The following is a 14,846-nucleotide window of genomic DNA, read 5'->3' as shown; positions in this document are numbered from 1 at the left end:
ATTTTACTGGAGGGCCACCTACCTGCTCCTCTGGTTTGAAAACTTTTTTGGACTGCCACATACAGGCACTCAATCTATTCCATTTTACTGGAGGGCCACCTACCCACTCCTCTGGTTTGAAAACTTTTTTGGACTGCCACATACAGGCACTCAATCTATTTCATTTTTCTGGAGGGCCACCTACCTGCTCCTCTGGTTTGAAAACTTTTTTGGACTGCCACATACAGGCACTATCCAAATTAAATTGTCTCCATAGCAGCCTCCACACGTTGTCTCCATTGCTACCTCCAAAAGTCGTCCATATAGCTGCCTCCATACATCGTCCCCTTATCAAACGAGGTGTGTCAGGCAGAAATTTGGGTTGTTTTCATGGGTTCCACATCAAAGTTGTTAACTTTGTCGCCACCCTGCTGTGTAATCCACAAAATATACTGGCAAACTTTTATCATTTACCAATATTATTTCAGCGCTTCTTGCGCATCTGTTTACATTCCCCTCACCCGGCATATCCTAAACTTATAAGAACGCTACTACACTTGATCTTATACAAAAGGTTCTTAGAAGTGCTGTTTGGGGAGTAGCCTAGAGACAGGGGCTTGGATTGGCGAAAGCTCGCCTGGCAGCGGAGCGCCAGCTCCATGCGCATCATGCGCTTCTTGCGCATCTGTTTACATTCCCCTCACCCGCCATATCCCAAACTTATAAGAACGCTCCTACACTTGATCTTATACAAAAGGTTCTTAGAAGTGCTGTTTGAGGAGTAGCCTAGAGACAGGGGCTTGGATTGGCGAAAGCTCGCCTGGCAGCGGAGCGCCAGCTCCATGCGCATCATGCGCTTCTTGCGCATCTGTTTACATTCCCCTCACCCGCCATATCCCAAACTTATAAGAACGCTACTACACTTGATCTTATACAAAAGGTTCTTAGAAGTGCTGTTTGGGGAGTAGCCTAGAGACAGGGGCTTGGATTGGCGAAAGCTCGCCTGGCAGCGGAGCGCCAGCTCCATGCCAAGATCCAACTAACAAGTTTTAACTGCAGCACCTTTAATCTACTACTAGTTCACTGCCTCCATACATGGTCCCCTTATCAAACGAGCTGTGTCAGGCAGAATTTTGGGTTGTTTTCATGTCTTCCATGTTAACTTTGTCGCCACCCTGCTGTGTAATCCACAAAATATACTGGCAAACTTTTATCATGTACCGATATTATTTGAGCGCTTCTTGCTCACCTCCTTTGGTTCCTCTCTGCCACCCATTGGTTTGAAGCCTGAGTCCATTTAGAGTATGTCGCCATGACACTCTCTAGCCTGCCGCTGCTGCCGCTGCCTCTGCATGCCGTCCCCTATAATGTCAGGGTCAATTATTGGATGTTTTACATGCTATCTAGCTTCATTCTGTCACTCTGTCATGGCCATGCTGTTGCCCATAGTTTTGGCATAATGGTGCGATTAAGCAGCCTCAGAGGCATCCATGCATGCTGCCCCTGCTGTTTCCTGTCCATTTCCGTGGTGTTTCCATCCTTTTCTGAGGTTCCCAGGTGTTTGGCCAAGCTTCCCTGTGCAGAGCCTTGGTCCCCTTGAAAAATGCTCGAGTCTCCCATTGACTTCAATGGGGCTCGTTATTCGAGACGAGCACTCGAGCATCGGGAAAAGTTTGTCTCGAATAACGAGTACCCGAGCATTTTAGTGCTCGCTCATCTCTAGTTAACAAGCTTCCTACATGCTGTTTTAAGGGGCGAAGTTAATAGAACGGGATGATATGTGGGGGGTGCTATTAACAGAACTTCCAAAAACCCCTATAGAAATGGTCCCTAAAATTATTGATTGTAAAATTTTCTTGAAAATTTCAGAGAATGCTGTTTGATTTGTGATCTTTTTAACGTTGTAATAAAACAAAAGAACATTTATAAAATGACACCAATACAAAGCTCAGATATGGTAAATGTTAGTCTTACTACCCAAATTAGTTACTATCAGTTTGAAAAACAGAACATTTTGAAGTTTGAAAATAGAAGAAGTTTTCAAAATGTTTACCAAATTCACCTTTTTTCACAAATAAATGCTAAATATATCAACCAAAATGTCCCACTAACTTGAAGTACAAAATGTCATGGAAAAACAATCTCAAAAACACCTGGGTAAATAAAAGCCTTCTAAAGTTATTACCAGATAATCTTTATTCAAACATATTTGAATATTTGAAACATATTTTAAATACTTAACCCCTTAGTGACCAAGCTCATTTAGTGCCTTGATGACCAAGGTCTATTTTTCAAAACCAGCATGCGTCACTTTATCCGGTAATAACTTTAGAAGGCTTTTATTTACCCAAGGGTTTTTGAGATTGTTTTTCTGTGACATTTTGTACTTCAAGTTAGTGGGACATTTTGGTTGATATATTTAGCATTTATTTGTGAAAAAAAGGTGAATTTGGTAAACATTTTGAAAAATTCTTCTACTTTCAAACTTCAAAATGTTCTGTTTTTCAAACTGATAGTAACTAATTTGGGTAGTAAGACTAACATTCAGGTTAATAGTTGTAATATACCGTATCTTACGAGTGGAAGATTCTTCTTTCTCCAATTAATAGCTCTCTTCTGTCTGCTAAACTGCTTAGCTTCAGTGAAGAGAGCCTACAAAATCTATAGAGGAAGAAGGAGAAACACAGACATAATTGTAGTAGTAGTTTTATAACAATATTCCATCAGAATTGAACATTGCTGATCAGTATATACTGTCCTTGTAAGACAGATCTTCTAACTGTCAGATCCATAAGAGCAAGGAGCTGCCATAGTCTTGACTTTGTATTGCAGATGGCAGGAGATGTGACTAATTCATTACGAGGCATATAACACATAATTAACTAGGTGCAAATTACTCCATCACTCGGGGGGTTGAGACTGGCGTGTGCAGCACAAGGCTTGATGAATTCTCCTTTATATTTCTCAAAAGGTCTCCTGCCTGGTAGGAAATATGGAGCAGGTTAGAGCTGATATGGTTTTACTACTATTTTTCTGGTCCGAAGCTATTAAGACCTGTTTTTTACAAAATAGAAATACAGACCCGACTTACAGATGACCTATAGTTGAAGACATACCCCTCTGCCCCCTGTGACCTCTGGTGAAGCTCTCTGGATGCATTACTATAGTCCCAGGCTGCACTCATCAGCTGTAAGGTGTCTGTAATGCAGCTTTATTGATAATCCTTGGTCCAATTACAGCAAAAAATTTGGAAACTCCAATTGTCAGTGGGGAAAGAATTTTTTTTGGTCTGGATCTACAATTATAAAACATACAGTTTCGACTTACATACAAATTCAACCTAAGAACAAACCTATGGACCCTATCTTGTGTGTAACCCGTGGACTGCCTGTATTCAAATTTCCAGGAGAATGCTAAAAATCACAACCTGATCATTTCTGCCTAATTTATTCTTGTATATTTATTTTTCACGATGAGGATGTAGGTGAAACCATTATATGATACTGTACGTTATTAATCTGCACTGCTGCATCTCATCTTTGATCCTGCAGCCACACCATCCTGAGTCATCAGGCAATGTCCCAACGCTTCGGTCAAGGAAGGTTTATTTTTAGAGTAGTTGATTAGCCCTCGTACCATTTACTTCACAGTGAGGATTCATAACCACACAGAGAACAAGTTATTAATCATATTTATTTCTCATCATGACCATAAAACACACGGATCAACCATAACATGAAATCCAGAGACAGGGAAGTGAATAACATTCATTATCTGTTCTCCTCCTGGATAAGAGCTCATTTGCATAACATTCAATATCTTGTTAAATGTTACCTGTCAAGGGACAGATATATTAGGCAGGAGACGGGAAGATTTTGAGGTTAATGTGCTGGAAGCATAAAAAATGGACAAGCCTAAGATTCTGATCAACAAAAGTAAATTTTTGATGGATGAATAACTTTGTAAGAACATCTCCAAATGGGAGATCTTCCAGTTTCCGGCATTCACTGGTTATTACCAGTGGTTATTACAATAAGTAGTCATGTAAAATTAAAGGTTGGCCACTAAGCCTTGGACCCTAGTAGGTTCACCGAAATAGTAGCTAAACGTTACGTTTCTGTGAAGTCGCCAGCAGCAGAACTTGGGACTTCCTGTGACGTTCATGTCCTGCTGCCTCCTTGCAAATGGTGGGATGGATGCAGGTATTACTGTATGCCTACTCTCTCTATCATAATCGTTCCCATAGCAGTAGCTGGAAGGGCATGCAGAAGTCTTCGGCATGCCCCTTGTCACGGGTACCACATCAACCCACATCCCGGGTCGCAGGCAAACTCGAGCTTCCCCGCAGCCCCCGGCTCCCCTCCATGCTTTACCTGTCCGCGATCCTGCTTCGGGAGCCCGCCGCGCACGCCCCTACTACCTAGGATGCACCAATCAAGGATCTAAAGGGCCAGGGCACCACTAATTGGTGCTGGACATTTCCAGGAAACTGATAAAAGGCGGCCTCTCCCAGCATTCCCCCCAGGATCTTTGTGCCACTGAGAAAGCTTTTCCATTTTGCTGTGTTTTGCATGTGTTTTATGACTCTGGTTCCGTTATTGACTCCGATCCCGTGCTGCCTGTCTTGACCTCCTGCCTGTCCCCGACCACGAGTTTACCTGACGACTCTGTACTTTGCCTTGGCCGCCACCATGGACAAAGTCGCGCCTGTGGAATGATTTGGTGGTACCACGCAGCAGCAAGTCCAACCTGCTTTGCGGCCGGCTTTGGTGAAAACCAGGTGCCACTTAGACTCCGGTCCCAGGTGTCGGCTTATGTCATCGTCCTCGGTGGTACAGGGGATCCACTACCACTGATCCTGATACCCCTCTCCTTCTTCCAGAAGGTAGCAGGACAGCGGATATCACCGGAAGTCCCGAGTCCTGCTGCCAACAGGTCATGTGACCCACTTAACAGGAATTTAACCAAGGAAAGTACTCGGTATTATATGTATAAGTATGTCGGCTTATGTCATCGTCCGTGGTGGTACAGGGGATCCACTACCACTGATCCTGACATCCCTCTCCTTCTTCCAGCAGGTAGCAGGACAGCGGATATCACTGGAAGTCGCGAGTCCTGCTGCCAACAGGTCATGTGACCCACTTAACAGGAATTTAACAAAGGTAAGTGCTCGGTATTATATGTATTGGTATTATATTATAGAACATTTACTGTAGAATAAATGCTAATAAATAGAGTAATGTGGGATATAATAGAAAATAATTAAAAATCACAAAGCAGTATATAAAGTTTCATAGACATAGACTGGTCCAAGTGAACATGTTCATTCTGTCCACTGCAAAAAGCATGCACAATGGGCACCATCATAACTGAACCACAGAAAACTGGAAGATGACCAGGTCTAATGAATATTAACCGCTCCAGGTAACTGATACATCAATCATCCATACCATTATTATAAGTTTTAGTAACATTTTAGTGGATTCTACTATTGACATTGAACACCTGCAACATAAATTAATTTGCCAGTTAACTTGCGTTGCAGGATGATTTGTACCTAGACTTTACTAAAAGTTTCTCGTCAGTATGTGGATGGCATTTAGTGAAATCTAATCCACTTTGTCGTTAATGTAATATGCTGCAAATTCTCTGCTATCCCAAATTTAGAATATAAGTGTTGTATCGGGTCCTTGTGGTCACATCCTAAAGTTTCTATTTTAAATATAATTTCCTGCTATAAAGTTGGTCACATCTGAGGTGCATTGGGTCATCTGTGGTCCAGGTTTGGATCAATGCAAGGCTGTCACCAGGAAGCAATTGGTGGTATAAACCTCAAGTGCCAGGGATCTTAGGCAGTCATCTGACCCTGCCATTACCTAAAGACAATGGAGAGCCTGGTGGAGGAGTTATATTGCCAAGTGGTTGATGCAGGAGCTTCAGAATTGCCAAGAATCCTGCTTTACTCCTTTTTAGGGGGTTTCTGATTCTTCCATGAATGAGGAACAAAGCAGTGATTGTTAGAGCCTACTGCAGCATGGCCAAAGTGGAGGAACAAGTAGCAGGAGCCTAACTTGAGGGGGTGCAGAGGGTATGATCGCAACTGGGCCCAGGAGGTTAGGGGTCCTTATGGTGTCACTTTCCCATATGAAAAGACTAGTACTATATACCAAACTTTATAGTCAGGGGGCCTGGCACAGACTTTGCACTGGGACCCTGCAGATTCAAGTTACACCACTGGCAAGTAGGTCAGATGCTGCAAGGCCATACAATGGAAGCAGGACCAGGATGAGGGGTAGGCAGAGGTAGGCAATTGCCTAGGGCACAATCTCTAACCACCCTTCCTCCAGCTACAAGAGACTGTGAGAAGCAGCATGAAGAGGAACAGGAAACAGGAGGCATTGGTCACTTAGTGATGAATTTAGCCGGTAGGGAGGGGGCATTGTGTGTTGTCAATGAAGAATGGGGGGTGTTTTCAGTACAGGGAGAGCCAGTTTATTGTTAGTAGGGGAGTGGAAGTGTGTGTGTTGTCAGTGGGGGTTGGGGGAATGTATGTGTTGTCAGTGCGGGAAGGGGAGTGTACGTTGTCAGTGATGGGGAGCTTGGATGTTGTTAGTGGGGGAGGGGTGTGTGTTGTCATTGGGGAGGGATCTTTGTAGTCATTGAGGAGGAGCTTGTATGATGTCATATATATATACCTCCCTAATCTCCTGCTGCCTTTCTAGTGTGGCACGTGGTACAGGTAGTATAGATGTGGACCATGACCGCTGGTTCCTCACCAGCCCCTCCCAGTAATCAGTCAACCCGATCCTCAACATGCCAAACCCGAGCACCTGGAAAACAACAGACCGTTCGGTATGCACGGTCTTTGTGACAGATTGCCCTTTCTGTTCCCCAAATAATATAATCTCCCACTACCAGCACCTGTCTGACCTTTCCTGTGCTCCCATTACCCTTCTTACTGGAGCACACAGTTGCCTGGTTGCTAGAGGCCATGTCTTGCTGCAGCACTGCTACCCCTGAGCTGATATCCACCAGCCTGGCAAAATTATTGGAGTGCATTACATGTTTCCCAACTAGCTGCCCCCTCACTCTGCACCTCCATACTTCCACTCATCTTCCCCAGAGAGTTTGTGCTCAAGGATCAGCAAATTCCGCTACATTTTGCAATTGCTCTCAGCCTTGAAACTCCAATTTTCACACATCCCACACAGCAGTACCACAAAAACACAGCAGATACCTCCTAAAGTTCCTCAATCTTAAATCCCTTAATCCTAAATTCTGTATTGAACACTGTACACAGTTTGGACCAATGCACAGGCAAACGCTCCCAAACTCGCTTTTCTGTTCTATCTGATATTTAAATGTTAGGTAATCTGTCTTCAGGCTGTTACACTGTATGCTGAAACGTCTTGTTCTGCAGTGAGATTACATCAGGTAGAGGGGCAGGAGACAGTGTAACAGCCTTTGAATCTGCAACTTGGAGGGGCTCTAGGTGCAGCCCCAGTAGCCTTTCTGGTTCATTGGTTCATAATTGAAAAAGTTTATTTTAGAAGGAAAGAGGCCATGGATAACAAATATAAGAAGCTTATCACAGTCACAGTGCTATGAGTAGGTGCTCCTGATTTAGGTAATTAAAGTCATATAGACACATTGAGGCTTGTATTCTTACTTCTGCATGTTTATTGCATTCTTTAATATTACATAATAGCAAGAAGTATTGTAGCATCTCAAATATCTCCAACAAAGCTTACCACCACATGTGTTCATTTCTTTAGTAACTAAATACTCCCATTATTAAATGCAAAAAAAAATGCCCATATCTATGAAAATGGAAGAAACACTGGGTACTGCTTTAAGTTTTGATTGAATGAAGTTTAAAGTATAATTTCTCTCTAAAGTCTTACTACGATTGACCATCCCTTTCTCATTGTTATAGTGATATGTACTTTATGGTTATGTAACATTCACAGTAGAATGACACCATTATATTTCTGGTTTTCTATGCAGAGACTCTATCGTCTGGTTTAGACCGGTGGAACCACTCAAACCATGACCCATCATAGACAGAGGTATCTTCCTTGCCCAAAATGAATGATGCCAAGACCAGCTGGCATGCGGTAACACCGCGCCGACACGTAATGGTCAGGGGCTTTGTCAGATCAATTCCTTTATCCTTGAAAAGTTGCTTCATTTCATCTGGGGACTTCTCGAACCCTTCTTCTGTCAAGAAGCTCGTAAATGGGATGTTTGAGGATCCAGGAATGTGACCGGGGAGAATCACTACAAGGAATAAATAGAGATAATGAGAACATATTGGGGAACTTGTATTGAACATCTCGGCTTTCTAAAGTATCAATGTGTCAGGGTGATAAAACTAAGTCTCTAAGTTCAAGGATTTTGTCCCTTTCAGTTTGCTACAAGTGGCTATAACAGGAGGCTTGTAAAATCACTCCACAAGGCTGGAACCAGTTTATGAGGATGAAAAGATTTCACCTTACTTTTTGCACAAGGGTGATTGAAAATGTTATCACCTTGCCCTTCCTGGTGATGCAATTTCAATACTGCGCAGTGTAATAATCCTTTTTAATAATAATTCTTTATTTATATAGCGCACACATATTACGCAGCGCTGCACAAAGCTTGTCAAATTGGTCCCAGACCCAATGGGGCTCACACTCTAAACAACCTAACAGTATGTTTTTGGAGTGTGGGAGGTAACCGGAGTACCCGGAGGAAACCCACGCAAACATACAAACTCTTTGCAGATGTTGACCTGGGTGGGATTTGAACCCAGGACCCCAGTGCTGCAAGGCAGAAGTGCTACTCACTCAGCCACAGTGCCGCCCTATACAACAGAAACCTAGTTTGCTGAGTTTTGACTTTATGGACCTGGATTTTTATAGAACATAATGTAGGTTTGGTAGTGGACATAAACCTCTGACACTAGTCAGATCCTGGGAAGTGACATAGATTAGTGTGACAAGGTGAAAAGCCTGACCTGTTAGGTGTATATGCTCAAAATGACTGCACAATTTTATTGCCTCTATTTGGATAAAATAAATACAAGTTTGGACTTTAAAACCTGTAAAGTTTGCGAAACTCTACTTGCAGTGTGCACACGCCACAGTGACAGATCCCTATAATATCCTGTATACACACATATGATATATATATACGAGCAGTATGCACTAACACACTGTGGGGGCCATTTACTAAGGGCCCGATTTGCGTTTTCCCAACGTGTTACCCGAATATTTACGATTTGCGTAGATTTTCCCTGAATTGCCCCAGGTTTTTGGCGCACGCGATCAGATTGTGGCGCATCGGTGCCGGCATGCACGTGACGGAAATCGGGGGGCGTGGCCGAACGAAAACCCGACCGATTCGGAAAAACCGCTGCATTTTTTAGAAAAAAGTGTCACGGGACACGCACTTACCTTCACCAAGTATAGGATCGTGCACTCCGACGGGCCTCGGCGGACTTCAGCGCAGCAGCGACACCTGGTGGACGTCGGAGGAACTGCCTTAGTGAATCGCCGAAAGACCCGAATCCACCGCAGAGAACGCGCCGCTGAATCGCGAAATGGACCCGGTAGGTAAATCTGTCCCTGTACAGTATGTTACAGTAAGTGGTTTTGGCAGGCCTACTTCAGTAATGTGTGTGGGAACCCATAGACTGTTTAACATTCATTCTTTGTTCCCACCTACTTAATACTGAAGACTGCTAACCAGTAGAAGCAGTCTGCGAGATCTGCATGTTACAGCAGACAATTTATAGGGTTTCTTAATTTCCTATATAAAAAAAAAAAAATCTGGGTGTAGTACATCCACACCCTGCACATGATAATGGCACAGACACTGTAACTAAGTGTGTTTACCAATATTACATAATGCCATTTTTACTAAGTGGCATCAGTGCTTCTCTAATGCAATATATGTGCATTAGAAAAAATATATAAAAAAATATATATCTAATTATACAACATACTATTTATTACCTAAAACATTGGGCATTCTAAAAACGTCCAACAATAAAGAAGCATTTGATGTCATTAATATTCCACTTTAAATGTCCTATATAGATATTGCATCAAATATGATGCACGGATATATGATGAGAGAAGTCCCGTCCTCTGTGGTGAGATCAATCCAGGATACTGTACATTTCGGAGACGGACCATGGCAGTGTGAAAGATGAAATGATGAAGCGCTGTGGTGGAATATAGATACACTACTCATCTAAATCCCTTCCATTTAGTCATTGAGAAGGAATTATTCCAAAATTCCAAGCCACATCATGTCTGTCATTATGAGCTGCAGGCACTTCTTAAATACCTGTGCAAGCAGTTTGCATTAAAAAAAAAATTTAATTCCAGCAGAAAACTTGTGCAGGGGCTTTGGTAAATGTGCAAGGAATATATCCATTAGTCCAGCACGACACATATAGGATATGTCTCACAGACCGACACATCGGGGCTCATTTACTAAGGGTCCGTCGGACGCATTTTAGTCGGGTTTCCTGACATTTTGCGCCGAATTGCCCGGGATTTTGGCGCACGTGATTGGAATTTGGCGCTTAGGCATCGGCTTGCATGCGGCAGAAATCGGGGGGGGGGGGGGGTGGATATCAGACAACGCGATTGATTCGGACAAACCGCGGAATTTAAAAGATCATCACTCACATCATCGGGAAGAAGAAGGTGAACTCCGGCGGACCTCGGAGCATAAGTGACGGATGCAGGCACTCGGGCGCACGATCTTAGTGAATCGCGGTAGACCCGAATCCTCGTCGGACAACGCACCACGGGATTGCGACAGAACCGGGTAAGTAAATGTGCCCCATCATGTCTTTATCAAGGTCTTATACTCACACTCTAGTGTACAGCTTACAGAATCCAGTCTGTTGCACTACTGACCTCAGCATGCCTATAGCTTTATCCAGCCTGCAGGATGTACTCTCCAGCACTTATGGCGACATTGCACCAATCACTATATCCAGCCTGCAAAGTGGAGTCTGCAACACTATATACCTCAATAAACCAGCAAATACACATAGACATGTGATATCCAGGCTGTGGCACCACCAGCCTCAGCAAGTCAACAACTTTATCCAGCCTGTGATACCTAGCCCATGGTAACAAATGTTTCAGCAAGTCAACAAGTATCACATGTGCTACTCACTATCCACCTACCTTAGTCTGCATTCACACATGGGGGGACATTTACTATGGTGTTTCCGCCAGTTTTGTGGCGCTCTCACCACATGTTCTGCTCTCAGACCTATTTATTAGCTGTCGGGGACAGAAAAAATGACTTTTTCCGTCTGCTCCGACTCTTCTCCGAAAAGGGGCGTGGCTTTGGCGGAGTGGAAACTCAGACAGAATTAATATGTGTCACAGCCATTTTTGGGCGCTGTAAACTGGCGGAAAGTAGACCAAAAGAAAACTGGTCTAGCAGGGACTGTTGGACATATATCTGGTGCTCGGGACAGATTTTGGTCCCGGGGACAGAAAATGGTCTCGGCGCCAGAAATGTCTCTGCACAGCTCTACAATATTAAATGTGTATCTTCTTTCCGAGAGCAGGTCGGTAACAAAGCCAATGCAGACACCAACACTTTATGTAAATGTCCCCCATGGTGTCTAGATTGTGTTTTGAAATGCAAACGACATTGATGTTAACATTTGCATTTATAAAACTCTATAAAATGTGAATACGGTGCAATAATGTTATGATAACAGTGTTTAAACATTGCAAATCTTTAGATGGTGTTAACACATGTTAATATTGTGTTAACATTGCATTTTGAAATGTAATTAGGCAAATCCCCTACCACTTTCAAAACCCAATGTGAATGCAGCCATACTTTCCCCTACCCTAGCCTTCATATTATACAACCATTATTTTCCAGGACTCTATGGGAGACAGCTTTACGTATTCCTATCAAATTCTTCTTATCGTTTCAAGTATTTTGTGAGACTGTGAGCCTATATGCACATATATCTGCAGTGGTTAGTCTTACCTTCTCCCGGCTCCGGCTCCACACCGTTATATCGTCCTGCAGGACGTGAATCTACCAACTGGAACTCTTTTGCTTTCAGGTTCCTCTGAATGTCTTCAAAGCTCTTCACCAGAGCCGGGTTTAGCACTGCTCGGAAAGTCTCTGGCTTTGGTTTTACCACCTCAGATGTCACGGGAAGGCCTTGCTTTACCCAATTTCTAAACCCTCCATCCAGAACCGATACTTTACAGTGCCCAAAAGCCCTAAACATCCACCAGGCCCGTGCAGAGTAATACACACCCACTTGATCAGCATCATAAATCACAACATGGGTCTCATTGTTTATGCCAAGATTGCCCACGTAATTGGCAAAGAAGGACTCGCTAGGGAGCATCACTTCATAGGGAGAGGCATGGTCTTTACATTCATCAATGTCAAAATATAAAGCTCCTGGTATATGTTTTTCATCATACTCCTTGCGTCCATCCCGGATCGGTGGGTAGTAGAAGGAAGCATCCAGGACACGTAGAGATGGGCCTGGCTTGCTAGTTTCTAGGGCCTGAGACAGCCAGTTTATAGACACTAGAGCTCGGGAGAGAAGTTGACGGGACATGCTGCCAGTTCTCGCTCTCTCCAGCAACGCAGTGTCCAGGTTTCATAACATCAGGAAGTTCAGAGTGCAACTGGATCTCTTCCCAGGGGGCTGATCTTATACTCCGTGTTAGCTTATCATTTCCAATTTTTTTTTAATCTTGTTTGAAATTGTTTTTACAAGTTACAGGTTCTGCCCCATGTTTATTATCGCACCTCCCACAGTCATTTTTTTTTTTTTTAGCTTGGAGTGTGTTTTAACCAATTCATCTCCTCTCCTCTTTGGCTGGCTTATCTTTTCTTTTTTATTACTGCAGTTATACGAGGCTTTGCATTTATACCACTCAGCACCAACTGCCTGATCCGCAAATTATACAGCAGGTTCCTATTCCTGCCTGAGTTTACAGTTTTCTGCTCTTCTTTTGTGGCCTGTCAAATACACACGTCCATAGTGAAGTAATTAAACCCTCATTTTTTTGTAGGAATTGTTAAAAATGGTATTTTACTTTTTAGTGCAAACTGCTTGCACAGGTATTTAAGAAGTGTCTGCGCCACATTTTTGTTGCACGTGACCCTTTTGTGGCGTGGCTGCACTAGTCATCATGCGACAGAACTTAGGGCGCATTCTGATGCTCAGTTGGCCGATGCTGCAGATTTGACATGCAAACTGTGTTGCAAGCCCCATGTTAGGCCCCTTCCACACTTGCGTTGCAGATCACGTCAGAGTTTGATCAGGGTGCGATCAGGGTTTGGTCAGTGAAAAACGCGCATTTTGCATCAGAGTGCAATCAGTTTTTAGTCAGAGTTTGTTCAGTGTCTCAGTTTTTCACGCGCGTTTTCAATGCAATTTCAATGCAATTTCAATGCATTCGCGCATTACCTGCGCGTGAAAAAGGACTCAGGGCTGAGCTCTAACTTTTCTATGGCAATCGATGCGTGAAAAACGCATTGCACTTGCATTGCACTTGCAAGTGTCTCAGAGTGCAATGCGTTTTTGATGCATCTCCATAGACTTGTATGGTGCGTTTTTCACGCGTGACTTGCAAAAGTAGAGCATGTCGAGATTTAAACGCGCGTTAAAAAAAACGTGCGTGTGTGCGTGAAAAAGAATGCAAGTCTGAAAAGACCCATTGGTTACAATGGGTCAGAGTGCAATGCAAGTTCTGCGCGTCAAAAGCACGCGCAGAAAACGCAAGTGTGAAAGGGGCCTTAAAGGTGCACCAAAACAAGATCTGAGGTGCAAGATAGAAAACCCCTTAGAAGATTAAAAAATAAAAAAATAAAGGGAACACTCAAATGACATATTCTATATCTGAATGAAATATTTTCATTGAATACTTTGTTCTGTACAAAGTTCAATAAAAGTGTATTAACTAGAGATGAGCGAACACACTCGTCCGAGCTTGATGCTCATTCGAGCATTAGCGTACTCGCAACTGCTCGTTGCTAGGACGAGTATTTTGCCAGCTTGAGAAAATGGCATCTCCCGCCGTTTTGATTTTTGGCGGCCAGAAACAGAGCCAATCACAAGCCAGGAGACTCTGCACTCCACCCAGCATGACGTGGTACCCTTACACGTCGATAGCAGTGGTTGGCTGGCCAGATCAGGTGACCCTGGAATAGACTAGCCCCTGCCTGCGCTGCTCGGATCATTCTGTGTCTGGATGCCGCTAGGGAGAGAGCTGCTGCTGGTCAGGGAAAGCGTTAGGCTGTTCTATTAGAATAGTGTTAGGCAGGAGTGATTCTACAAGAACCCAACAGCCCTTCTTAGGGCTACAATAGCGTTATTTTATTTTTATTTGCTGGTGGCTGGCCTTGTTGGCACTAGTAGTGCAGTTACTACCATATTGTGACGAATTTGCAGGGAGACTTGCGAACGTTATTTTTGGCTCTTAGTGACACACATATCCATTTCAAACACCTAAGTGGGACAATTGATTGAATTAGGCACAGTCATCCTTTTGTGTGCTGTCAGTGATGCAAATGCAATTTCATCTAGCTTAGTCTGCCTGCTACTGTTTAGCAAACTAGTCTCCAGAAATCCCGATCCACATTCTCTCTGCCGGTGAAGCGCACTGTACATCCCGTGTGGCGTAATCTAATATGGTTTTTGTTCACATTAGTGTCATCGCCATGCTGTTGCCCATAATTTTGGCATAATGGTGCGATTAAGCAGCCTCAGAGGCATCCATGCATGCTGCCCCTGCTGTTTCCTGTCCATTTCCGTGGTGTTTCCATCCTTTTCTGAGGTTCCCAGGTGTTTGGCCAAGCTTCCC

The 14,846-nt window shown here is 43.5% G+C and overlaps 1 protein-coding gene across 1 annotated transcript; it reads right to left on the bottom strand.

Annotated features, from left to right (window-relative positions):
• Positions 1 to 3,654: 3,654 nt before the first annotated feature.
• LOC140105258 (thiosulfate sulfurtransferase-like) lies at positions 3,655 to 12,664 on the bottom strand. The gene is made up of 2 exons (XM_072129203.1): positions 12,001 to 12,664; positions 3,655 to 8,259 (listed from the first exon to the last, which is right to left on the bottom strand). Exons 1-2 carry the CDS (start codon positions 12,590 to 12,592, stop codon positions 7,979 to 7,981), a joined length of 873 nt encoding a protein of 290 aa, XP_071985304.1. The 5' UTR covers positions 12,593 to 12,664; the 3' UTR covers positions 3,655 to 7,978.
• Between the last annotated feature and the right edge of the window lie 2,182 nt (positions 12,665 to 14,846).

The sequence above is a fragment of the Engystomops pustulosus genome, chromosome 10 (genome assembly GCF_040894005.1).
Source record: "Engystomops pustulosus chromosome 10, aEngPut4.maternal, whole genome shotgun sequence".
Lineage (NCBI taxonomy): Eukaryota > Metazoa > Chordata > Amphibia > Anura > Leptodactylidae > Engystomops > Engystomops pustulosus.
Note: the sequence above shows the minus strand (reverse complement) of the source record. Positions and strands in the feature narration are given on the sequence as shown.